Here is a 27,168-nt window from a genome sequence, read left to right on the forward strand (position 1 = left end):
TACTTTCTCTAGCTTCTCCATTGGGAGCCCTGTGATCCATCCAATAGCTGACTGTGAGCATCCACTCCTGTGTTTGCTAGGCCCCTGCATAGTGGAAACAGTATTTTTAAGAAGTAGACTATATATGTGAATGAAGGTTGACAGATATGTGAAAATATGCTCAAAATCTGCCATCAAAGAAATTTAAATTAAAAACAAGTCACTCACTGCTCGGATGGACATTTCAAAGCTAGGATTTAGACAGTAGAGGAAAGGAACCGTTTGTCGACTGCTGGTGGGAGTGGGGAGTACCTAGACTTTATGGGCAGCAGCATGCAGGGTCCTCAGTGACAGAAAGCTGGGACAGACAGGTGGGTATCAAAAGGAAACATAATGAGTTTGGCTGAGACAGCTGCAAGCTTACAGTCACTGCAGCAACCATTCACAGTGGCAAAGCACAGCATTAATCTAAGTATCCAACCGCAGAACATACGGTGAAAAGAAAAATGCCATGTATGTGCAATACTGAGGCTTGACAGGAGGCATAGTATCATCTGTGACAACATGGACAAGTTGAGGATACTATGTCACCTGTAAAATCTAAAAAAAGGGAGTGGGGGGAGAAAAATTTCTGTTAAAAGGTACCCAATTTTAGATTAGGGGTACATTCAAAAGATTTTTTTTGACTTATATTTTATTTTTTACTTAATTCATTAATTCACCTATTTTTTGTTTTTTGAAACAGGGTTTCTGTGTAGCCCTTGCTGTCCTGGAACTCACTCCATGGACCAGGCTGGCTTCAGACTCATAGTGATGAGTTCTGCCTCTGCATCCTGAGCTGGGGGATTAAAGACGTGTATCTGTACAAGCTACTTTTCTTCTATTCACTTGCAGAGATTGTTCTCTACGAGGCTTGTTGACTGAGTGTGCTAGCAAATACCTAGAATGTCCTCAGCCTCTGAGACTTGCAACAGCTCACCCTTTCAAGTTCTTTCTGAGCTCTGGCTGGTTCAACTCAGCTCTTCTGGCTCAAATTCCTCTCCAAGCTGACTGATTCAGTCTGGCGTCTTTCTCTGGCCCTGACTTTTTGCTCTGCTTGGACTCATATTAACTTTGGTAATCTGTTCTAATCTTCTAGCTCTGTCTCATTCGATAGCTTGTTCTGTCTTCACCTGTGTCTAGCCTGTTCTCTCTCCAGTCCATCTCTGTGAAACTTCCCCGATAAAACTGCTTTCTCATCTCTATTCAGAAGCCTCTTTTTACTCTCTGTTCTCCTGAGAGTTGGGCATATCCTGTTCTGTCAAAGCTTTCTCTTATTCCTCACTTTGGCTGCCACTCAATTAGACATCACTTTCAAACTTGGGTACTTCCTCCCAGTGTGATCCAATATCCTGCAACATACACCACCAGCACCTGGCTCAAAAGATTATTTTTGCAGCGTTGTAACTACAGTTACTGACTATTCTGTTATTTAAAACTGCTAAGAGTACATTTTAAATCCTTTTTGTAAAAATGACAAGAGGGCCGGACATGGTGGCGCACGCCTTTGATCCCAGCACTCGGGAGGCAGAGGCAGGAGGATTTGTGAGTTCAAGGCCAGCCTGGTCTACAGAGTGAGTTTCAGGACAGCCAGGGCTATACAGAGAAACCCTGTCTCAAAAAAAACAAAACAAAACAAACAAACAAAAAAAAAAATGACAAGAGGTAAGAGAGTCATTCCTTGGTGGGTTTTTTGTTTTGTTTTGCTTTTATTTTGGTGTGTGTGTGTGTGTGTGTGTGTGTGTGTGTGTGTGTGTGTGTCTATGTGTCTGTTTTGAGGCAGGATCTTTCTGTCTGGGTGTCTTGGAAGTCACTATGTAGACCAGGCTGGCCTCAAACTCAGCCATTTTCCTATCTCAGCCTCCCAAGTGCTGAGATTAAAGCCATGTGCTACCGCACCCAGCCTTGCTGTATTTTAATAAAAACATTTAATGAAACGTGTGCAGTTAATAATTATATATATAATTCTTGTCAATAAAATATTTTTTTAGCCAGCTGGTGATGGTACGTGTCTTTAATCTCAGTACTCAGGAGACAGAGGCAGACAGATCTCTGAGTTCAAGGCCAGCCTTGTGTACATAGTGAGTTCCAGTACAGCCAGAGCTATACAGAGAAACCCTGTCTGAAACAAAACAAAAAACAAACAAAAAACCCACAACTAATCAAACAAAAAACTTTCCTATTCTTTAAAAAAAAATATCTTGGGCTGGAGAGATGACTTAGCAGTTAAGAGCACTGACTGTTCTTCCAGAGGTCCTGAGTTCAATTCCCAGCAACCACATGTGGCTCACAACCATCTCTAATAGGATCTGATGCCCTCTTCTGGTGTGTCTAAAGACAGCTACAATGTACTCATCATTTATATAAAATAAATAAATATCTTTTCAAGAATAAAAAAATATATCTTAAAAGAAGAGATGCTGAGACTGAGATGGAGCAGTTAGTAGGAGAGAAGAAACGCATGAGTTTGTGGTTTCCAGAACCAAGTGATAAAATGTCATGGGGAGAGCTGGCGAGATGGCTCAGTGGGTAAGAGTACTGACTGCTCCTCTGAAGGTGCGGAGTTCAAATCCCAGCAACCACATGGTGGCTCACAACCACCCTCTTCCAGAGTGTCTGAAGACAGCTACAGTGTACTTACATATAATAAATCTTAAAAAAAATAATGTCATGGGGAGAGACAGAGGAACAGAGCTGGTGTGTGTGTGTGTGTGTGTGTGTGTGTGTGTGTGTGTGTAGGGGGGATGTGTGCCTGCTATCCTGTAAGACCAAGACTGTAAGAGTATCCTTGCCTATATATAGGGAGTTGAAAGCTAGACTAGACGACATGAGACCCTGTCTCAAAAAAACTAAGAGAAAACCAGAGTGAGTGGGGAAGAGGAGGGGGCATGATAAATGTAGGGAAGACAATCCTACATTTAAGGGACAGAAAGGAGCCACTAGCAAAGAAGAGTGTGCAGTCTCAGGACTGCAGAATGGAGGATATGGTAATAGCTCACAGTAAGAAACCGGTAAGGAGAGGCTTGAGAAGTGTCCATTTGATGTGGGCAGTTTATGCCAGCCTGGGAAACGGGACCAGAGGGCTGGCTGTGGAGACAGTGGGTACCAACTGGGTCAGTAGGTCCATCTGATCTTAGAGTGTGATCTTAGATCTTTCAGTGTTACACTGGCTTCATTTCATTTTGAAGTGATGGATGGAAAATATCTGACTTTTTTACCTGTGCTTAGGAAAATACCATTACTGTCAACTGTGAGTTAAGATTTTTCTCTAAATAGTTTTTGATACTGTAGAAAATGAAAACCCATCTTAATATACCACATTTTTTTTGTTTTGTTTTGTTTTTAAAGATTATCCATCGAGATATAAAGCCTGAGAATATTTTAGTCTCCCAGTCAGGAATTACGAAGCTTTGTGATTTTGGGTTTGCGAGGACACTAGCAGCTCCTGGAGACGTTTACACAGACTACGTGGCCACACGCTGGTACAGAGCTCCAGAACTGGTGTTGAAAGACACCTCCTACGGAAAGTATGTATACTCTTGAGAACCCGCCTGGCTTATCCCAAGTGTGTCATTCTCCCTCCACTGTTGACACTCTGCCCTCTGTGTCTGGCTCCGGTCAAAGAAAAGGGACACCTTTAAAGGTACCAGAAGCCCCTGTGGGCACCTGTGCTACCACACCTGTGGTGCCAGTGGCTGCAGCTGCTGGAGGCGGATGCTCATTCATGGCTTACACTGTATCCATGCTTGCCTTACTCCATGCTGTCACCTCTGTGGTTGTTCTGCTCCTGTGTTCTACCAAGATTAACCGATCTTATATTTTGTTTATTTATGTGTGTGTGTGTGGGGGGGGGGCTGCTTGAGGCATGAGTGTGGAGGTTAGAGAACAATTTGCAGAAATCAGTTCTTTCCAACTCTGAGCGTCCCTGAGATCCAACTCAGGTTGTCGGACTCAGTGGCTGGTGTCTTTACCTGCTGAGCCATCTTGTTGGCCTCTCCAAAGACTCTGGAATAATTTACTATAAGTCTGTGTTGAAATAGCATTTGCTGGGGCTAGACAGATGGCTTAGCAGTTAAGAGCATTGACTGCTCTTCCAGAGGTCCTAAGTTCAATTCTCAGCAACCATATGGTGGCTCACAACCATCTGTAATGGGATCCCCAATGTCCACTTTTGATGTATCTGAAGACAGTGACAGTGAACTCACATATATAAAATAATAAATATATAATAAAAAAAGAAATAGGATATACCAAGTTTCCTGTTTGTTGGGGAAAGTGACACCTTCTTTATAAAGACTGAAAGTAACGATTTTTTAAAAAAATTGTCTGTTCTAGATTGCTCATAAAGAATCATTGTCTCACAATGAACAAATATTCTACAGTGAAAATGTGTAAATAATACCACTTAAACATTATCCCTTCTAGACCCCTGGTTTTGAGATTGTCTTACGGTTTAGCTGTGGCTGACCTGGAAGTCAATATGTAGACCACGCTGGCCTCAAAAAAAAAAAAAAAAAAAAAAAAAAAAAAAAAAAAAAAAAAAAAAAAACAAAAAAACAAACAAACAAAAAAAACCCAGAGAACACCTGTTTCTGTCTAGCTGGTGCTGGGATTAAAGGTGTGTGCCATGCTCGCAGTGTTCCCGCTTTTGGGGAATAACACATATATTGGGTCATTTTCTTACACTTACACACTTTGATCGTGTCCATCTGCCCTTAGTTTCCCCCTCTTCCCCACTTTTGCTGGCAAACAACCTTATTCTTTAGCTTTGACCTTACATAAAATGTTTTTAGACTACTTATCATATATATTTGTGTTTGTCAGTGTGCCTGACAAAGTAATTTCGTCTGTGTTTTTGTTTATTTGCTTGTTTTTTCCAGACCAGTGGACATCTGGGCATTGGGCTGTATGATCATTGAAATGGCCACTGGCAATCCCTACCTTCCTAGCAGTTCCGATTTGGATTTGCTACACAAGATTGTTTTAAAAGTAGGTAGGTATTCCTGCAGTCCTCTGCCACATGTCTAAGTAGCCACTGCAGATGAGTTGTGCTTGATATCCATGTTCAGTGAATGAGCACGAAGGAAGGATCTTGTCTAGACAGGTGATGGCAGATGGATGCCCGTGCTGATGAAGGAGGTAGAAAATTCTGTTTTGACAATAGTGTTTTCTTTGCAGGAACTCAATTGCCACGTTAATTGTTGATGCTAAGAAAAGTAGTACAGGGTACGTGCCACTGAGTTAAATCTGCAACTGCAGTACTACAGGCAGCTTTCTAAAAGCTGCTGTCCTAGAGCTAAACGCTGCCCTCTACTTATACTTCTATTCAAGGACTTTTTTTTTCCTAAGAGAAACTTCAGTCTATCTTTCATTAACAGATTCCAGTATCATGAACACAAAAAGATAATTTAGGAAGAGGGCTATCCCAGGAGTTTGAAATATTCCATACATAAGAGGCCCAGAGACACCAGAAAGCAATGCAGTATCTATTAGTTACGAAATTTCCTGAAATTCTACTTCCTTTTTAGTTTCCATTAATTATTCACTTTACATCCTGATTGCAGCCCTCCCCCCACTCTTCTCCTTGGAAGAAGGTACCACCCAACCCTGGGATATCAAGTCACAGCAGGACTAAGTGCATCCTCTCCCACTGAGGCTTAACCAGGCAGTCCAGCTAGAGGAAGGGAATCCAATGGGGGTGGGGAGTGGGGGTGGAGGACAGAGTCAGAGACAGCTCCTGTTCCAGTTGTTAGGGGACCCACGTGAAGACCAAGCTGCTCATTTGCTATAAAGACTTTTTTTTTTCATAAGGACTTTTAATAATAAAGTTGCCTTTTGAAACTATTAGAGGCCAGGCAGTGGTGGCACAAACCCGTAAGTAATCCTAGCACTCGGGAGGCAGAGGCAGGCGGATCACTTGTGAGTTCGAGGCCAGCCTGGTCTACAGAGTGAGATCCAGGACAGCCAGGGCTACACAGAGAAACCCTGTCTCGAAAAAAAATAAAAAAAAAAGTATTGGAGATGGAAAATCAGTTATTTACTCAAATAACTCTCCTCTCCCTCCTCTTTCCCCTCCTCCTCTTTTTCCTCTTCCTCTCCCTCCTCTTCCCCTTTCTTTTCCTCTTCCTCCACCTCTCCCTCCTTTCCTCTTGCTTTTCCCTCTCCTCTTCCTCCTCTTCCCCCTCTTCCTCCTCCTCTTCCTCCCTCTCCTCCTTCTTTTTTGGTTTTTCAATACAATTTTCAAGATAATTCCCCAGTGCATACCCAGAGGCCTGCCTCCTAGTGGTTGACAATTAACCCTGAGTACCATAACTAGCTAAACATTTTGGTGGTTAGCCTTGTGAATGGTATTTCAGTCTGCATGAGGGGCTTGAGGAGCCCCAAGTGTGCTGGGGAAACTCTTCATAAGTGTGTAACTGCAGAATTCTGACGAAGCGGGTACTGTGAACAGTCATTAAAGCAGTAAAGCCCAGATTAGCTCTGATTGAAGATGACCTAAGGGTTGCATTCTATGTGCCTTTCTTTCATGTTTATTCTAACTTAGTTGGAAGGACATGTTATCTGCATGCTACAAGTGTGCCTGCCAGAAGACAGTGTCAAAGCACTGGAGTTACAGATGGTTGTGAGCCATCATGTGGGTGCTGGGAGTTGAACCTGGGTCCTCTGCAAGAACTGCAAGTGCTCTTAACCTGTGAGCCATCTCTCCAGCCCTTTATGTGCCTTTTTAAAAGTCCTGTTCTGAGTCTGTGTTGAAAGAGAGCTTACAACTGATGACATTAACCCTGTCATTTTTCAGAGGAAACCAAGCCATAAAGCAATGAGGAGACACATTCAATGGCACAGCATTAGCTGTGGTGAAAGGTGCTAGAGCCATGTCACCCGTGTGCACAGTTCTTTGCACTCTGCCTCTTCTCTGGCCTATTCTTCTGTACCCGCCATTCTTAGCCTGTGGGTCATGACCTCTTCGGGGGTTGCATATCAGATAGTCCATGCATCAAATGAAAATCAGCAAAATTAGGGCTCTGAAGCAGCAAGAAAATAATGTTATTGTTGGGGGTCACCACAACATGAGGAACTGTATTAAAGAGTCACAGTGTTAGGATGGTTCTGAATTACTTTAAGCTGTTTTGATTAAGGTTTTGGTCTGGAAGACTGATGGCTACTTGACAATTAAATCATTAAGATACCAATAAAGAAATGTGTTAATAGTCCCAGAATTTGGGAGGCAGAGGCAGGTAGATCTCTGAATTTGAGGTCAGCCTGGTCTACTGCAAGTTCCAAGACATCCAGGGCCACATAGAGAAACCCTGTCTCAGCCCCCTTCAAAGAGTCAAATTTTAGTGTTTTTGCTGGTAATTATATATTATATCCTAGAGTCTGGGGGGACGGAGGGGCGGGGCGGGACCATATGGTCGTGTGTATTTGCTGCCTGTCAGCAGATTACTGGAGGAAACCTCAGTGTTTAAGACTTACTAATTTTTAATAGAGCCAGACATTGAACCTAGGGCTTCCCACTTGCTAGACAAGCACTCTACAGCAGGGCTGTGTTCTTAGCCTAGAAGCTCTAGTTTTATGACATAGTTAGATATTTTATTTCAATTGTAAGGTAAAAACTAGCATTCTTCCTTGTCTCCACAGTGATAACAGAGCTAACCACATGGGATTTTATCTGAGAACAACTTTGTGATTCAGACATTTGTTCTCCTTTCAGGCAACCTGACTCCGCACCTGCACAATATCTTTTCCAAGAGTCCCATCTTTGCTGGGGTGGTTCTTCCTCAAGTTCAACACCCAAAAACCGCAAGAAAGAAATACCCCAAGCTCAATGGATTGCTGGCAGATATAGTTCATGTACGTGAAGACATTAAGGCTGGCTGAGAATTTGCAGAAATCATCATACCATGGGGTCTCTTCTTCTCTTTGGTGTTAGAGATGGAACCCATGTCTGGGCAAGCATTAACACTGAGCCTCATTCCTAGCAATAATACAGTTTTAAAATGTTACTTGGAGAGATTCCAGAAAGACCCCTAAAGTGATGTTAACCTGTTACAAATTATTGGAAATTAATAGAGAGAAATTAAGATTTAAGATACTGTGGGATAAACTGGGAACACTTGAAAGACTTTCCGTATTTCCCAACACTTTTGGCATCTGGTCTACCAGGTTGATCTTTGTCCTGCATCATCCTAACTTTCTATGGCATCTGTTGGCAGCTGTCATTTGAATGTACCAAAATTCACCTTAAGCTGGAAAACATTTAGTGAGGTGTGTGTGTGTGTGTGTGTTTTGGTTTGTGTGTTGTGTAAGTATAATACTTGATAGTATGAGTGTGTGTGCACATAGGTGCATCTTGCATACATGTGTTTCTAGAAGCCAGAAGCCTATGTCAGTTGTCTTTACTTGAATTTCTCATGTTTTGTTGTTTTTTTAGGCAGAACCTCTTTCTGGGGTATAGCTCCGTGATATAGTACATAGTGAATAGGCACAAGGTCCTGGGTTCAGTCCCCACAATGGGGAGGGAGATAGAGGGGACAAGAGCGGGAGATCTCCCTTTCAGTGAACCTTAATCTCCTGGCCAATGAACTTCATCCACCTGTCTCCTTACTGGTTACAGATACATGTGACCATGGCATCTGAGCTTGGGTCCTCAAGCTCACATGACCAGCTGAGCCATCTTCCTAGCCCTTATATCATTACTTTACTTTTTACATTGTGCTTATGGTAGGTAGTGCATGAACACAGCACAAAATTCAAATAATGTAAGGTGGGTTCATTATGAATAGTAAATTTTACTTTATTTCTCTAATTAGCGGTTTCCTATATCAGGAAGAGTGAAGAGGCTTATTTCTAGATGAGGGCTGTAGTAAAGTCCTTGTTTCTAATATACAGCTCTTTTGGGGGTTTTATTTTTAGATTTATGTGTATAGCTGTTTTGCCTGCATGTATGTCTGTGCACCATGTGTGTGCCTAGTGACCACAGGTGCCAGAAGGGGGTGTAGGATCTTGAAGTTCTTAACAGTATCCATCTGCCTCTGCCTTCAGGGTGTTGGGATTAAAGACTGCACTGTCAGCATCTTCTTGGCTCTTAATCACTGAGCTGTCTCTCCAGTCCTAATGTACACTTCTAAAAAGAAACACGGTTTCTGAAATTTCAGAACAAATATAATGACGTATCTCTACTTGTAAATACTGGTAGACATGGAACTGAATTCCATCTCTCAGAACCTAAGTAAAAAGCCGGGGCTGCGGTGAGCACCCTAACCTTACTGTTGAGGAGGGGGAGGGGGAGGGGGAGGGGGAGGATCCCGGCTACCTGCCAGCTAGTCTGGCTGGATTGCTGAGCTCCTTGTTCAGTGAAAAATAATCTCAAAACTTAAGATGGAAAGTTGTGGAGAAAAAACTCTGACATCAACTTCTGGTCTCCACACGTGTATGCTCAGCTGCACATGTGAGCTCAGACATACATCACACAAACATACACAGTCAATTTCACTTTGTGAATGTCTGTTGGGGTAACAAAACCAACCAAACAAAAAACCGTGGCATGCAGTCCTCCCGTCTTACTCTTTGTAAGGACAGCCTTCTAACCCTGTGAGCACTGCTGTGCATCGGAGCAGTAGAATTGTTAGTTTACGCTGTGCATTTGGATGGTACCAGGAGCATCTGTTCATATCTTCATTCTGGTCCTTCTACATACATTTTTAGGCAGGAACCAGCAAGATGGGTCGACAGGTCTGAATGCTTGCTGCAAGCCCGGCAGTGTTAATTTCTTCCCAGAAGCCCACATAAAGGTGGAGAGAGAGAACCAGTTACACTGTGTTGTCGTTGTAAATTCCACACACGTGCTGGGGCAGGCCTCCTCACCAGTGACAAATAGTACTCACCATCAGAAAGATGTCAGACAGATGGTTTAACATCTCAGGGAACAACGCCTGTGATGTGAGCTGTAAAGTGTGGGGAAGGTCAGCCAGGGCTACACGGAAAATCCCTGTCTCCGAAAAACAAACAAACAAACAAACATAAAAGGTGCAAGAGTAAATTTCCTAGATAACTTAGTGGTCAGAATTTCCTGTTAGAAACCTGCTTGTTTACAGACTCTGTTAGCTCTGGGTAATAACCTTGTCCTATGTCAAATGTTAAAGACTTGATTTTAGGGGCAAAACCAAAAACCTCATCTTTTATTAGACTTTTTTCTTTTTTAGGCCTGTTTACAAATTGATCCTGCTGAGAGGACATCATCTAGTGATCTTTTGCGTCATGATTACTTTACTAGAGATGGATTTATTGAGAAGTAAGCATTTGGGGTCTTCCTAGTATTTTATATTAGGGGACTTACTAGGAGGGAAATCCCTAGAGAGAGCAATGTTACAAAACACAACTATTCAGTTTAACAGAAGCCTAAGGGGGTTACTGCGTCAGGTACTGCCCAGGTACATGGTAGGCAGCTAGCTTTCGTCACAGGGCTACAGGATGGAGGCAGTGTACTACGACCCCATGCTACAGCTGCAGTCTCACCTCAGACTGTTTAATTAAAGAGCTTTTTAAGGGTCGATGTCATTTACCTTTAAAGGGTTTATTTTATGTACGCACATGTGCATGTGTGGAAGGAGGCCTGTGTAAATGAGAACAACAGTAGAGCTCCCAGAGGTGGAGTTAGAGGCGCCGTGAGCCCCCTAACACAAGTGCTGTGACTCGAACTCTGTGTCAGTCTAAAGACGTGAAGAGTTTCTGTAGCAAAACTCAAAGTGACATTTCATTAGATTCACGTCTCAAAGGGAATCTGATGTAAGTCTGTTTTATAAGTTTTATATGGTAGATTTTCCCAGCAAAATGTCTGTAAGATCTGCTGCCTGCACACACTTATTGTAAGGTAGTTACACCATCTTGGCTGGATATGGTGAGGCCTGTCATCCTAGCACTCAGGAAGATGAAGCAGGGGATTTAATGCTTGATACCAAGTTAGGCCACACAGTGAGATCCTGTCACAAACAAACAAACAAACAGACAAACAAATAAAAACAGTGCCTTCTCTTGGCATCAGTTACTATTATATAGCATCTTAATGCTTGATTGAATGCTTCTATTAAAATAAACCATATAGAAAAGATGATTGCTTAATATTGCTTGATTCATCAGATTCATACCAGAGCTGAGAGCTAAATTATTACAGGAAGCAAAGGTTAATTCATTTATAAAGCCAAAAGAGAATTGTAGAGAAAATGAACCCGTGAGAGATGAGAAGAAATCAGTTTTTACCAACACTCTGCACTATGGAAATCCATCACTTTATGGCAAGGTGAGCTCCTCCTTGCCCTTTTGTTTCAGCCTGTGTAGCTGCACATGCTTAGGACGCTAATGACAGCAGAATCTCTATATCTCTCCTCTTCTAGGAAGTGGACAGAGACAAAAGGGCCAAGGAGCTCAAAGTCAGAGTCATTAAGGCCAAAGGGGGGAAAGGAGACGTCCCAGACCAGAAGAAGCCAGAGTATGAAGGCGACCACCGCCAGCAGGGCACAGCTGATGACACACATCCCTCATCACTGGACAAGAAGCCTTCTGTCTTGGAACTGACAAACCCTGTCAATCCCAGTGAGAATTCTGACAGTGTCAAAGAAGACCCACACGCTGGGGGTTGTATGATAATGCCACCTATCAACCTGACAAGCAGTAATTTGTTGGCTGCAAATCTCAGTTCAAACCTTTCCCACCCCAATTCACGGTGAGCTAGAGTGAGAGGAGGCTTGATTAAGTAAGCTGGCCTCCTGTAGGGTGCATTGCAGACCCACTCGGACAGTGACAGTGTAGGCCGAATCTGAAAAGGGTCTTCTCAGGTTGCAATCATGTAGTAGCAGGGCATTCACTGAGGAGTTCTTGGGAATGGTAAATGAGAAGTTTTTTTCTTACCTATATAGGTATTAAACTTTGTGGTTTTTTTTGAGACAAATTGCCAGAGTCCAGACTATCCTAGAACTTGCTTTGTAACCCAAGCTGGCCTCATATAGATGGTCTACCAGCCTCAGCCCCCTCAGAGATGGGATTACAGATGTATGTCATCATGACCAACTTAGATATTTAATTGCTCACTGATATCTTTGGGATAGATTTAAAAATAATTATTTTGCCGGGCGTGATGACGCACGCCTTTAATCCCAGCACTCGGGAGGCAGAGGCAGGTGGATTTCTGAGTTTGAGGCCAGCCTGGTATACAAAGTGAGTTCCAGGACAGCCAGGGCTACACAGAGAAACCCTGTCTCGAAAAAACAACAACAACAAAAAATTTATGTCTGTATGTGTCCCTAAGTATTTGTATGAGCACCACCACATTCATTCAATGTCTGTGAAGGCCATGAGGGCATCCCCTGGAGCTGCACTTACAGGCTGTCGTGAGCCACCCAATATGGGTGCTAGGAACTGAACCCAGGTCCTGAGCCTGGAATATCTTTTTTAAAGAAAAATATCTTCTATTTAAAGAGAAAAGGGATGATTTCACTTAAGTTTTTGGCATCCATGTGCCTTGGTGTGTTAGTCTACTTAGTATTGCTATGCCAATAACTGATACTCTGTGAACATAGGATGCTTCATAGCATTGTCTGGCTCATGGTTATAGTGACTGGAGCATCCAGCAGCGTCATGCCACTGCTCTGGCAAGGGCTCCTTGGCTGTGTTACATTATAGCAAAGGAGGAGGCAAGAAACTGACCGCATGTAGGAATAACGTGTGTGCCAGTACAGGAGAAAGATTTCAGGGAAGGTGCCAGGGTCCTTTATAAAGACCCTCTTTTTTTTGTTTTTGTTTTTGTTTTTTCGAGACAGGGTTTCTCTGTGTAGCCCTGGGTGTCCTGGAACTCACTCTGTAGACCAGGCTGGCCTCGAACTTAGAAATCCGCCTGCCTCTGCCTCCCAAGTGCTGGGATTAAAGGTGTGCGCCACCATGCCTGGCCTAGAGAAATTGTATTCTTTTTTTTTTTTTAAGATTTATTTATTATGTATATGTAAGTACACTGTAACTTATGGATGGTTGTGAGCCACCATGTGGTTGCTGGGATTTGAACCCAGGACCTTCAGAAGAGCAGTCAGTGCTCTTAACCGCTGAGCCATCTCTCCAGCCCCAAGACCCTCTTTTATGGAGCATCCCTCAAGTGCAAAGATGCCTCCTAAGGAAAAGCTCATCAATCCATCTTGAGATTTAGTCACCTCCTTTTTGAAAGTCCTCACCACTTGCAGGCTCCATCCCTCTCACCACAGCACACTGGGAACAAAATTCCAGTATTTGGACCATTGAAGAACAAACTAAATCTAACCATAGCACTCAGTGCTGCAAAAATAGCTTTATTTCTGCCTCATAGCAGATTCTCTCAATGGAGAAAGAATAGTCCAGAATAAGGCCTTCATAGCAAATAGCCTTTCAGTTGTCAGGTTGTTGGTAGGAAAGCAGTGTCAGGCCAGTTGTAGGTTTAGAGCCTCTGCTGCAGATTGAGAGACTGATAGTGAGGTTGCTGGGGCTGGAGACTGGTGAGGGACAGTGAAGATATCAGGTCTTTTTGCAGACTTACACTAGAAGGTACAATGGCCCAACCAGAGCCCGCAGACTGACTTAGGCTATGGGCTGTGAGGATGAGCAGTCTGTCTGGATCAGCCAGTGGACTTGTCTGTAAGTCCAAAGGTATATTGGACCATAGGTTGCAGTGACCTAAGTGTTCCTGAGGTGATCTCTGAGTTGCACTGCCAGTAAGCTGTGGTTGTAAGCCAGTCTCAGACAAGTCTAAAAATGCAGAACTCCAGAAGTTAGATGACCCAAGTTTAGCATAGATACAGGGAACAAATGGCCCCAAGAGTCATTTCCTGACATCTTCATCAGCAGTTAGCCACGCAGTGCTTGTCCTAGCCTAGAGTTTTCAGAACTCTGGACTCAAAAGTGTTTTCTGAGACTCAGTGTTCTAATAGTATCATGGTATAAATCCTTTCCTTCGTCATAAGCCAGGGTCTGGTTATGTTGCTCATGCTGTCCTTAAATTAAAAATCCGCCGGGCGGTGGTAGTGCACACCTTTAATCCCAGCACTTGGGAGGCAGAGGCAGACATATTTCTGAGTTTGAGGCCAGCCTGGTCTACAGAGTGAGCTCCAGGACAGCTAGGGCTACACAGAGAAACCCTGTTTCAAAAAAAAAAAAAAAATCCTCAGCCAGCCACTTGAGTGCCAGTGTTATTGATGTTTATAGCCTGGCCCACTGTATATAACTTACTTGTTCTTAACACTAACAGAAGGACAGTTCTGGGAGGTTCTAATCACTTCTCATTTATTTTTAATTAATAGGTTAACGGAAAGAACAAAAAAGAGACGCACTTCTTCACAAACTATTGGACAGACTTTGTCTAATAGCAGACAAGAGGACACAGGTCCCACACAAGTAAGACAAGATGCTAGTATTAAAATACGAACTTTGGGCTGGGGAAATGTCTCGGTGTGTAAAGTGCTAGGCGAGCAAGCACAAGGCTCGGAATCTGGATCCACAGCACCTTGTGAAAATCTGGGCACGGCAGTCCATGCCTGTGAGCCCAACACTGGGGAGTCAGAGAGGAGGGTCCTGTAGTCCATGCCTGTGAGCCCAACACTGGGGAGTCAGAGAGGAGGGTCCTGTAGTCCATGCCTGTGAGCCCAATGCTGAGGAGTCAGAGAGGAGGGTCCTGTAGTCCATGCCTGTGAGCCCAATGCTGAGGAGTCAGAGAGNTCCATGCCTGTGAGCCCAATGCTGAGGAGTCAGAGAGGAGGGTCCTGTAGTCCATGCCTGTGAGCCCAATGCTGAGGAGTCAGAGAGGAGGATCCAGTCCAGCCAAATCAATGAGCTCCTGGTAGAATGAGAAACCTTGTCTTCAAAAATAAGGTCAGAGCTATCCAGAAAGACATCCACTGTAACCTCTGACTTCCATAAGCTTGTGCATACACATCCTCACACACATGTACACATGTTAGAGCATGAACACACAAACATGCAATGAATACGTTAATAAAATATGGCCTCTTTAAACATTATCTACCTTTTTTTTCTGTAAGTTCTCACATTAAAAAAATCCCTCTCAGGGCTGGAGGGATGGCTCAGCAGTTAAGAGTGCGGGCAGCTCTTCCAGAGGACCTGAGTTCAATTCCCAGCACCCACATGGCAGCTCACATCTGTCTGTAACCCCAGTTCCAGAGGATCTGGAACTCACACAGACATACATGCAGGCAAAACACCAATGTATGCAAAATAAATCTTTGAAAACCATTCTCTCCCTCCTATCCTTTCTCCCTTTTTTCCCCTTCTTTCTTACCTGTTTTGGAACTAGTCCAAGATTTTGCAGGGACCAAGCGAGCATTTTTCTTTTAGATGTATTTTATATTATATGTGATTACCTACTGGTGATCATGTAGACCAGAAGAGGGCATTGGTTCCCCTGGAACTAAGAGTTGTGCATGGCTGTGAGCCACCATGTGGGTGCTGAGAATTGAACCTTGGTCCTTTGCAAGAGCAATAACTGCTCTTAACCACTGAGCTGTATCTGTATCATCTTATTCTTTATCTTAAATTGTTTCCTAAGGTATGGCTTCCATCTTTACAAATCACAAGGCGTGCTTTTCGCTTTCAAAAATATTTTCCTGGATTTAGATAGAGTTTCTAGATAGTTAGTAGATGGGGTTTTCTCGCTCTGGAAGTACTAGCCATATCTTTCTCTTTGTCGCCTGTCATTTCTTTACATAGTGTAATCAGTTTATAGCATTCAAGGCACAGCATTATTTATAGTAACACAAAGTTGAAACATCCGGGTAGGGGTGGTGCACACATTTAATCCCAGCATGCAGGAGGCAGAGGCAGAGGCAGGAAGACCTCTGTTAGGTTGAGGTCAGCTTGGCCCACAGAAGTGAGTTCTAGGAACAGTCAGGGTAGTTACATAGAGAAACCCTATCTTTAACAACAACAAAGTCAAGATTGTGGTTTTCTAAATCAAGAACAGTAAATGGACTAAAAACCTCACTTGGAAAATGTCCCTGGAAGGCTGGCTGCTTCTGTGTTAGTTATTGCTCTAGCCTGCTGACTTGTGTGTTTGTTTTACTTTTGTTTTCTTAGGGTCTTGCGATCTATCCTAGGCTGGCCTTGAACTCAAGATCTTTCTGACTAACTCCCAAGTGCTGGAACTTCAGGCATGTCCACCATACCTCATTCTGTTCTGCTTTTTGATTATTAAAATAATCTTCAGAACTGTTTTGCATCATCCAAATAGCCGGCACCTGTAGGCTTAAGACTCTATCTACATTTGGTCACCCACGGTTCTTACTAACTGGTACTTGTCTGTCTAGGTCCAAACAGAGAAAGGTGCATTTAATGAGCGAACAGGTCAGAATGACCAAATATCGAGTGGGAACAAAAGAAAGCTGAATTTTCCCAAATGTGACAGGAAAGAATTCCATTTCCCTGAACTGCCATTCACAGTACAGGCGAAGGAGATGAAAGGGATGGAAGGTATGTAGATGGCTCGCTAAGGGGTGGGGCTGTTTGTAAGAACACTTACCTGAGATCTTTGTAGAAGTAACCAGTTGCTTTGAAAAAGTAGGCGAAATAAAGAGTCAGACTTGTTTTGTTTTGTTTTGTTTTGTTTTGTTTTGTTTTGTTTTGTTTTGTTTAGGCAGGGTCTGTGTGTTTTCTGGCTGTCCTGGAGCTCACTATATAAACCAGGCTGGCCTGCACTCTCAGATATCTGCCTGTTTCTTCCTTCAGAGAGAGTGCTGGGACTAAAGGTCTACTGTGCCCAGCAAGGGTCAGACTTACTAATGATAATTTTAAAGAAAGGTAAAGACAACCAGAAAGGGTAAATGTTCTGTTAGCTTAATGTTGAGATGTTGGGGCAGAATTTGAGGAAGACAAACTTACATAACGTTCCATACATAATGTGGGGAAAGCGCTTTTCCTGCTCAGTTCCCGGAAGTGTTATAGATGATTTGGGCATGCAAGGATTTCATAGATTTTTTTTCTAAATGTAGAATTTATCATAACTTTATTATATCTTAAGGGCTAGTGAGATGGCTTAGCAGGTAAAGGCACTTGATGCCTTGATGGCCTGAGTTTGATCATGGGATTTACATTGTAGAAGGAGAGGACTGGCCCCACACCATTAAACAAATAAATAATAAAGATATTGAAATAAAATTAATCAGATACTTAAAAATAAAATTTATTGTTGTGAGCAAAAGTTTTTTCCTTTCCTTGGAAAACAGACACCTTATAAAAATGTGATACAATAGCAAGATGTAAAATGTAGAATGTGCAACTTGAGAGTCCCTCAGTGAAAATAGAGACAAGCTCTTGTGAGATCACAAAATAAAATCATACTGTATCTACAGCTCACAGTTACTCAGTCCCTTGGAGGCTTGAGTTCAAAAGTGGGCTTAGGGGCTACTGGGTACCTACCTGAAGTCCTGGAGAGGAAAATATAGTTTCAAGGAGGGGCCAACAATTACATGGTTTTTTTTTCCCCCAAAAGTTAAACAGATAAAAGTGCTGAAGAGAGAATCAAAGAAAACAGATTCATCTAAAATACCAACTTTACTTAGTATGGACCCAAATCAAGAAAAACAAGAGGTAAACACTTTATATTCTTTATAGAATGTTGTTTTGTCTTTTACTGATTGTTTAAATTTAGTTACTAGCAGAAAGTTTTTAAAAATGAAAACTTTTATAATCTTTAAACTTTAGGAACAGGTCTGTTTTATCTTATTTTTATTTATGTATATTTTTGGCTTTTGATACAAGTCTCACTATGTACCTCTGGCTGGTCTGGAACTCACAGAGATATGCCTGCCTCTGCCTCCCCAGTGATGGGATTAAAGGCATATAACACTGTATCCAGTTATTTGTGTTCTTATAACCTAGTATTGAAAGATTCCAAACGTTAGTTTGTGTACTAGTAAACACTATCCCTCCTTTGAATTTTCAGTGATTAGAACACACAGCATCCAGGACAAAGAGCAGCTGTGGTGTGTTCACCTTCCAGTGTTGCTCAGGTGACCCATGCCATGGGACACGTAGTAGCTGACTGCCCTGGGCATAGCACCACTCACTGTGTTTGCCTCTGGCTTTTCCCTTCCGTGTTCTTCCAGATTACTGTCTGTCACTGTTCCCTAACTGTTGGCCTGTTTTCAAAAATGTCTGCTGCCAGCTCCAACCCCGCTCACCACATCAGTCCTTGGATTTTATTCAGAAATCTTGCTGTCATCAACATTCATTTTATGCATTCTCTTAAGGGAAAGAGACTAAACCAACACTCACTGAGTCCCAGCATGCATGTGGCCTCAGATTTCCTACTGAGGTCATCTGTGTGCATAGTTTATAAATTTTATTATTCCCTTCTACAAATGAGTATTTTAATTCATGATAAAGTTATTCCTGCTTTATTAAAGAAAATTGAGTAAGTTAAAAATATGGAACGGTGGAAGGTTGTGTAACTCAGTTGGTAATGTGCTGATTCAGCACACACAGGCCTTCGCTCCAGTAAATCAGGTGTACAGATCTCTAATCCCAGCACTTGGGAAGTAGAGGCAGAAGAATTAAAAGTTAAAGGTCATCTTCATGACTTTGAGATCATCCTGGGCTACGAGACTGTCTCAGAGAAAACAAAAGCACACGCACACACACACATATGTATGTATGTATGTATGTATATGTGTGTGTATGTATAGATTTTTCTGAAAACCTATAAGGCATTTCCATTGTGACATTTAGAGCTATAGTCTTGTTTTGGCAGTCCCAGGACTACTTGTGTATGTCGCAATCTACTTTGCAAAACCAGAGCTGTTATTGACCAGGAAAGCCATTAAGGAATGCCTTTTAGTTCATTATAAGTCACAAGATTCTTTAAGCTTGTGCATTTAAGAGATATACTCATGTCTGGGAAATCTGCATAGCATACCATTTGCAAATCTGTTGGCTCATTGGGTGAGATAGGGGTCTTGGGTTTGCAGAGAGCTGCGATGTGCCACTGTGTTTATCCTGCTATTCCATGAGAGGCCCAGAAACCCGAACCACAGGGAAAAAATGAATCAAAGCAGTTCTCTCAGATGTTTATGTGATGTGGAATTCCTGAAAAGGTAGCCTTGAAAAGAGTAACAGAAACCAATTGTAGTTATTAGAAGCAACCAGGAGCTGTCAGTGTTGCTCAGAGCTTATCTGTACTCCATTCAGTAGCTCTAGTACATAGCTGAGACTGAGACAACAGTAGTCTGAACACATCTTGGTGAGTTAACATCAAAATTAAGAAAATGCCTGAGCTGGTGAGATGATTCAGTGCATAAGGATGCTGCCAGGTTGGAAGACCCGAGGTCTAGCTCTAGAAAGCACATAGCAGAAAGAATGAACCAGGCCTCACAAGTTGGCCCTGACCTTTACATGAACATCATGCACACACAAAATAAATCTATGTCAAAATTTCCTTAGCCATGTATAGTTTCACATGCTTTTAACACCCACACTGGAGGGGCAGAGGCAGGTGAGTCACTGTGAGTTCAAGAACAGTCTGGTCGACATAGTGAATCCCAGGCCAGCCAGAGCTTCAGAGTGAAACCCTATCTCAAAATCTAGTCTTCTAAATTTTCAGTCTGTAGTTTATTTTTAGTTTGAGAAAATATAACATACTTTTCAAAACATGGGGTAGGAGCTAGGAGTGTAGCACCTAGTGCTTGCCTAGTATGGTCTCCAGCACCCCAAGACAAACAAAAATCAGAAGACAGGGAATAGCAACTTATTTGTTCTCATCTTAGCTCTTCCATTGCTTGGTTTTTAAATTACTTCATCAAATCCAGGCACTTCCTAGATGTGTATCCAACTCTTTGGGGTCTTTGTTAGCAATACATTGACATATGAAGGTACACACTGAAGGGACTCTTTGACCAGACAGAACCCTGTGTGACTGTGAATGAGTGGCCTGATCAAGAGAGGAAAGAGCCTACAGGAAGAGGAGGCCTCAGGTAAGTAGCTTTTTTTGATAAGGAGTCCACTGTCACCAGTCTCCCGGTGCCTTTATGAAGCAACCCCTGCAGTAAAATACAGGTATTTCCTCTCATCCCTTAGCAGTGACTCACCACTTCCTGTTTGTTTTTAGAACATAAGAAATGCTTCAGCTAAAGAAAAGGGAACCTGTTTGCTGTAGGCTAGAAAATGTGGCAGATGGAAATTCAGGGGATCCCAGAATCGTGTGTGGTTAAAACAACTCTTTCTTTTTGCCAGTGTTACATGCACAGAAATGCTGGCCAGCAGCGAAGCCTAGGTAGCTGGGTGTAGTCTCCTAGTTTTGCTTTTAAATTTATAATACTGCTCTTGTTTTCTTAATTTGAACTTTAAGTTCACAAATTCCCGTTAATAGAACTATATTTCAGCCGGGTGGTGGTGGCACACACCTTTAATCCCAGCACTTGGGAGGCAGAGGCAGGTGGATTTCTGAGTTCGAGGCCAGCTTGGTCTACAAAGTGAGTGCCAGGACAGCCAGGGCTACACAGAGAAACCCTGTCTCGAAAAAACAAAAAACCAAAAACAAAAAAACCCCTATATTTCACATCAGGTCATGCAACTTTAATCATCTGTTATTTCTAGCATGTTGATCAGTCTTTGTTCCTGGGTTTGGTTTAGAGCTTTATAATTATAGAAGGGAAAGTTACAAAATATGTAACTTTCTTTATGAGAGTTCCAGTGTAAATATGTAATACAGGGACTCCCAATGTAAATATGTAATAAAGAGCATCCTAATTTAAGTGTGAAATATAGAGAGTCCAAATTTAAATGTATAACACAGATTCCCAAGGTGAATCTGTAATCCAGAGAGTTCCAATGAAGATATGTAGTACGTAACATCCTGATGTAAGTATCCGGCACAGAGGGGGCTGAAGGGATGGCTCAGTGGTTAAGAGGACTGACTATTCTTCTAGGGGTCCTGAGTTCAATTCCCAGCAGCCAAATGGTGGCTCACAACCATCTGTAATGGGATCTGATGTCCTCTTCTGGTGTGTCTGAAGACAGCTACAGTGTACTCATATACACTGTATTTTTTACAGTGTATATGAGTATATATTTTTAGTTTATAAAATAAACTAAAAAAATAACATAGTAACACTGAGAGTCCCAATGTAAATATATAATACACAGAGTCTCAATGTAAATATGTAACAGAGTCCCAATGTAAATATATAATACAGAATACCAATGTAATAAAGAGTCCCAATATAGATATATAATGTAGTCACAATGCAAAGACATAATACAGAATTCCAGTGTAAATATGTAACACAGTGTCCCAATGTCTAGGTGCCCAAAGATTCTGAAAACAAAGAAGATAAGCATGAGCAGGTGCTGGGTTCCACGTCTAACATGCTGGCCAGACACTGGGTCTTGTCGTGTATAGTGTGGTTTAAAGGGTGGGGCTTAAGCTGAGCAGTGCGCCATTCAGTAGATCAGCTATAGTGTAAAGTTAGTACAGCCATGGCTTTGACAGCAGATGCTTACATTCTTATCCCTGGTTCTTACCGGCTTGGTTTTTAATTTTAGGGTGGAGATGGCGATTGTGAGGGGAAGAATTTGAAGAGGAACAGATTTTGTTTTTCCCGATAGTGCTTTGTCTTTTAAGTAATCTTAAAAATACAAGCTTGACAATTCCTTCCTTTTTATTTTATATACACCAGAATCTACATAGGTTGCTGCTAAGATAGCCACCCATCCCATCTGCATCAACATCATCTATTTTTTTGGCTTTGCTAGCAAAATTTTCACAATTTTTCTCTATCTTCCAAAAACTGTTATTTTGATGCTGTGATTTGAAATTATAAAGTCACCTCCTCTGTCTGCTTCCTTCCTTGCCATGATTACTGAGTGGGTAGTCACATGATGTGCCCTGCTCACACTGCTCTCAGACCGCTGAGAGTCAAACCTCATAAGCCAGGGGTCTCCTGGGAAGCACTGGCCTCTTCAAGTGGATGCTCGATGAACCTTCTTATCTGTTGTCTTAGTAACCACTCGTTGCCATCACATGATGAAAGACATTCTATTGTCCCCAGTGAAGCATTTATAGTACTTACATAACATCTTACAGTGATATGAAGTTCCTAGGTTAAACTCCTTGAGATGAAACTATTTCCTGCATTCACTGACTCCCCTAGTCTAATAGTTCCTTCCATGTAGCCAGAAGAATTTCCTGAAGAAGCGATGCACAACCTGGGAAAGGTTTACTTTCTATCCTGGGCTGTTTTCTGTTGCTAAATAATATAGACTGGGTAGTTAGTTAACATAAAAAAAAAAGATTATTTGGCTCATGGTTCTGGAAGCTAGGAAGTCCACTGGCACAGGCTGGAATCTGTTTAGCACCTGGGAGGGCTTTGCTACAGTTGACAAGGGGTGGAGGGCACCATGTGGGGTGGCAGTAAAAGCCATTAATACATCATGGAGGTGCCATTTCATGGCCTTGTCATTATGAATTACCTCCTGAAGGCCCCACCAGCCTAATGCCATTGACATATTAGTTTGAAGATTAAGCTTTAAAAAAAGATTTATTTATTTTATATATGTTAGTACACTGTTGCTGCCTTCAGACACCAGAAGAGGGCATCAGGGATCCCATTACAGGTGGTTGTGAGCTGCCATGTGGTTGTGGTTACTGGGAATTAAACTCAGGACCTTTAGAAGAGCAGTCAGTGCTCTTAACTCCTGAGCCATCTCTCCAGCCCCAGATTAAGTTTTTTGTAGAGAAAATATGTTGTATATTGTATGGGTGCATCACCTGTCAACTGAAAGCCTATGGCTTATTGCTTAGGCAGGAAATAGGAGGTGAGACATCTGGGAGGCAAAAAGAATTCTGGGATAGAGCCAGGCTCAGTGGAGATCTGGCCGGGAAAGATATGAGGAGACAGAGGCATGGGACCTGAGCACAGGTAACCAGCCATGTGGCAGAATGTAGAGTAAAATAAATGAATTCTCGTTATGATTCTAGCCAGAGAAGAGCCTAGCTATATGGCCAAAGTATTTGTAAATATATTTTGAATCTGAGTCTTGTTTTTGGTAGCATGGGAATAGGAAGTAGGACCAGGACCAAACTTCACCAGCTTATTAACTTCTTTTTAATCTGGGGATGCTGAGAAATGAATTCAGAATGCACATATGCAAGGCAAGCTCTCTGCCACTGAGCTAAGATACAAGCCTTTTGTTGTTTTGTTTTAAGACTTTCTTATGATATATAATCTCAGCTGACCTAGTACTCTCTATTTAGTCTAGGCTAGCCTCAGTCTTGGAACAATCCTCCGGCATCAGTCTCCTGATTGCTCAAAGTATAGGTATCTCCACACATGAACCTTTGAAGGATATATTTAAACCAAAGTACTACCAAAGTTCTAGATTGTTTTTCACTCTATAAAAACTATAAAAAATTGTCTTACTTGATGTTTTACCGGCTTCTGTCCAGTTTTCTAGTTACTAAATAAACATGAAAAAGAAAACAAAACAAAATTTTGTTTATTTTTTAAGACAGGGTTCCTCTGTATCACCCTGCCTGTCCTAGAACTCGCTCTGTAGACAAGGCTGGACATCTGCCTGCCTCTGTCTCCTGAGTGTTTGGATTAAAGGCATGTGCCACCACATCTAGCAAGAAACCACAATTTATTTAGTATAATACTGCGCTGTGTTTTTAACATAGGAAAGTCTTTTCATATACTACTTTTATTAATTTCCTGAGAATCACAGACTGTGTTTTGATCCTATTCACTCTTTCAAGATTCACCCCATTTTCCTACTCTACCCACAATTTCATGTAATCTATTATGCATTTTTTATTTTTAATAACCTATCAAGTTCAATTTGTGCTGCCTATATTCTCCTGGGGATAAGAGCATTCACTAGAGTGTGAGCCATCCACCAGGGGCCACATCCTTAAAGAAACCTGACTCCTTTTCTCCAGAAGCCTCAGGTGTCCAAAGCTACCCAGTTAGGATTGAGGACTCATGGGCCCTTCACCCTCATGCTAGAGTAACTGGCTGGATCCTGTGCAAGCAGCCACAGCTGATGGGAGTGCACTGATTCTGGCCTATCTAGAATACATGGTCTCACTCCGGTCCTCCCTGACTTCTGCTCCTCCAGTCTTTCTGCCCCTTCTCCCATGATGTTCTCTGAGTCTCGTGGGAGGCTGGATGGTACAGATGTCCTATTCGTAGGTGAGCAAATACTCCACTGACACTTAAATTCACTGCATTTTGACCAGTTGTGAGTTTCTGGATTAGCCACCATCCATGGCATAAAGAAACGTCTCTAATGAGTTCTGAGAACCACACTAATCTATGGGTATAGAGGAATGAATTTAGAGGGCAGGTTGATACTGTGTGCACTTAGTAGAATAATAAGGTTCGACTCTGGGGTCTGTGAACTCCCAAGTCATGGGTTCTTAGCTAGATTTACAGTACCAGGTATGCACTTTGTCTTTGCAAACCTTAAATGCAATTGCACAGCAGTTATCATTTATCCCTACAACATTCTGGCTGTGCCAGTCATCATTGTAGTGCATAGGTCTATAGCTAGGTTAGCCTGCTGATGTCTTTTCCCCCCCTCAGCAGTCAGCACGGCACCTTCCAGGACAGTGCTAACTAGCCAGCCGGGAAGAAACGTTCTTGGTAAGTACCAACTTGATTTCTCCATGACCTGGGACAAAAGTATGTGGTGTCTTTAACAGTGGGGGGCTCACCATTAAGTTCTAGTGTGCAACCAAGAGCACTGGCAATAGCCTATATGGTTTTTGGAGTCTTAGAAAAGTTTTGATTCAGGGTCAGGAATGTAGCATAGTTGGTCGAGTGTTTGCCTAGCATGCGTGAAACCCTGGGTTCAGTCTCTTGCACTGTATAAACCAGCCATGTGGCACACAGGAGGACCTATAAAACAAAAGAAAAAAAAGAAGAGAAAACCCACCTATCACCCCCAAAAAGCATATGGGGGCCAGAAGATGGCTCAGTGGCTAAGAGTTCTTGCTGTTCTTGTGAAAGAGCTGTGTTTGGTTCCCAGCACCCACACAGGCTCATAACTGCCTGTCATGACAGTTCCTGGAAATCTGACCCTCTCTTCTGGCCTGTGTCCTTCAGTGCATAGACATAGGAACACATTACACCAGTGTGAAGGGACTCCAACGAGAAGGAAAGCTGCCCCAACTCAGCACCGTGCTGTCTGAAGGGCAAACTAAAGACCCTCCAGGGAGACTGGGCCACCTCACTAAGACGGTCCACAGAATCGTAGAGAGAAAGAACTGAGGACTCTTAGGTGAATGAGGAGCTGCAGTTCACGGTGATTATAAACAAGAAAGCAGTCTTTAAATTTTTTAAATAAGGGTTAGAGAGATGGCTCAGCGGTTTAGAGCACTGACTGCTCTTCCAGAGGTCCTGAGTTCAAATCCCAGCAACCACATGGTGGCTCACAACCATCTGTAATGGGATCTGATCTCCTCTTCTGGTGTGTCCAAAGAGAGCAACAGTGTACTCGCATACATAAGATAAATAAATCTTTAAGAAAAATTGTTTTAAATAAAATTAGTTTTTTTAAAAAGACTACACGTAAAGATACACACACATTAATGCTGGGCTATATGATTTCAAGAAAGCAGCCTTTTCATGGAAAGCAAGGCACAGAAAGAACCTATTCTCTGTTACCAACCTCCTAACAGGTAGGAGGGCAGATACACTGTGACCATGGAGACAGGTCTACAACGATTCTTCTTTCTCTGAAAACATAATCCCGAGGTCAGATATCCTAACCCACTGTGTGCGTCGGTGACCGGTAGCACTCAGGCCACACTGACAAGGAAAGTAGTTAACAAGCTCTTCGAGCTAAAGCCAGCGCATCTAATAGGTTAGTTTTTATTTTAGAATTGGTAAGAGGTAGTTGTTATAGATTATGTTTCCTTTCTTCTCTCTGTGTGGTGGTGTTGGCATTGGCTTGTTTTGTTTTTGAGACTCTCATGTATTCCTATAGTTTGATTTCTTATTCGGACAGCCTGGCAAACTAGCATATCATTCATATCATTTTAAATGTCTTAGATTATAAAAAGGACAAATTTGTTCCTCCCTAGCCTAGATGTCCTGAAACTCCACATTCAGATTTTCAAGTGTCCAGTGACACTGAGACATGTAAGAGGCATGTCAAACTCAGTGCACTGGTGACGAGGGTCTCTGACCATGTCCCCTCTCCCTCAGTCATTCCACAATCGCAGGTGACAGCAACTCCATTCTATTTGTTGCTCAGGAAAAAATTTGTGGAGTTAGCTTCTTCTCCTCTCTCACCTCCACCTTTCAGATCTGTCTTGAAGCAGTTCCAGGGTGTAAGCACTTGACTGCTCGCTGTTTTTAATGACATCCCTTGCCAGGCTCGCTAGGGAAGGCCCTCGCAGGCCTTCATGCTCTTACTCTTTTTCAACTGTCAGTTTCTTTCCAATTCTTTCTTCCCAGTTCTACCAGAATGCTCCTAAAAGTCCTCAGATATGTTGCTTTGTCAGCACACAGAGGTTAGGTGGCTGCCTCCCCACAAGTCTGCCTTCTCCCTCTTTTGGTCTCATTTACTGCTTTCCTGTCATTCCACCCTGACTAGAAGGTCAGTCGTCCAGTGCCCTTGTTCCCCTGAGTCTCTCTGCTTAGAAATCCCACCCCCAGTCGGGTGACTGCAGGGTCTCCTCACTGTCCCTCGTCCAGGGAAGGCTGCTGTCCATCTGTGCTTCTATATAAGCCACATGCTGCTTCCAGCTCCACCCCACTCCCATATCCTCTATGACTTTTGTATAGCACTCGCCAGTCTGGTAAGCTCCTTTCTGTTGTTTATCTTGCTTACTGAAATCTACCTTCAGATGAGCAGGATCTACTGCATAATTCACTGCTGTATTCCCCATGCCTAGAGCAGGGCTCAGAGTACATTGGCGCTCAAGAACATTTGATTTGTGGTGAATAAAATGTAAGCACCACACATGCTAAGCCCTCAGGAAAGCAAAAGGAGTGTGCCAGCATGTCTTTCTGCTGTTTGGCTTTTTGTTTGACGTAGGGTCTCACTGTATCACAGGTTTTTGTCTGACGTAGGGTCTCACTGTATCACAGGTTTTTGTCTGACGTAGGGTCTCACTGTATCACA

The 27,168-nt window shown here is 42.6% G+C and overlaps 1 protein-coding gene across 21 annotated transcripts in view; it reads left to right on the forward strand.

Moving 5' to 3' along the window:
* The window catches only part of Cdkl3 (cyclin dependent kinase like 3), an 85,020-nt gene that overhangs the window by 15,239 nt on the left and 42,613 nt on the right, over positions 1-27,168 (forward strand). For 11 of the 21 annotated variants that reach the window (XM_021178019.2, XM_021178017.2, XM_021178020.1 and 8 more), the window contains exons 4-13: positions 3,367-3,545; positions 4,899-5,011; positions 7,730-7,869; positions 10,221-10,309; positions 11,155-11,314; positions 11,409-11,737; positions 14,331-14,424; positions 16,350-16,512; positions 17,531-17,628; positions 19,936-20,009. In XM_021178019.2, the coding sequence (XP_021033678.1) occupies positions 3,367-3,545; positions 4,899-5,011; positions 7,730-7,869; positions 10,221-10,309; positions 11,155-11,314; positions 11,409-11,737; positions 14,331-14,424; positions 16,350-16,512; positions 17,531-17,628; positions 19,936-20,009 (1,439 nt within the window). Of the gene's footprint in view, positions 1-3,366; positions 3,546-4,898; positions 5,012-7,729; positions 7,870-10,220; positions 10,310-11,154; positions 11,315-11,408; positions 11,738-14,330; positions 14,425-16,349; positions 16,513-17,530; positions 17,629-19,935; positions 20,010-21,579; positions 22,400-24,620; positions 24,681-27,168 lie in introns of those variants that run through there. The other 10 variants (XR_002379200.1, XR_002379202.1, XR_002379201.2 and 7 more) reach the window with 7 other exon arrangements.

Source organism: Mus caroli, chromosome 11 (assembly GCF_900094665.2).
Source record: "Mus caroli chromosome 11, CAROLI_EIJ_v1.1, whole genome shotgun sequence".
Lineage (NCBI taxonomy): Eukaryota > Metazoa > Chordata > Mammalia > Rodentia > Muridae > Mus > Mus caroli.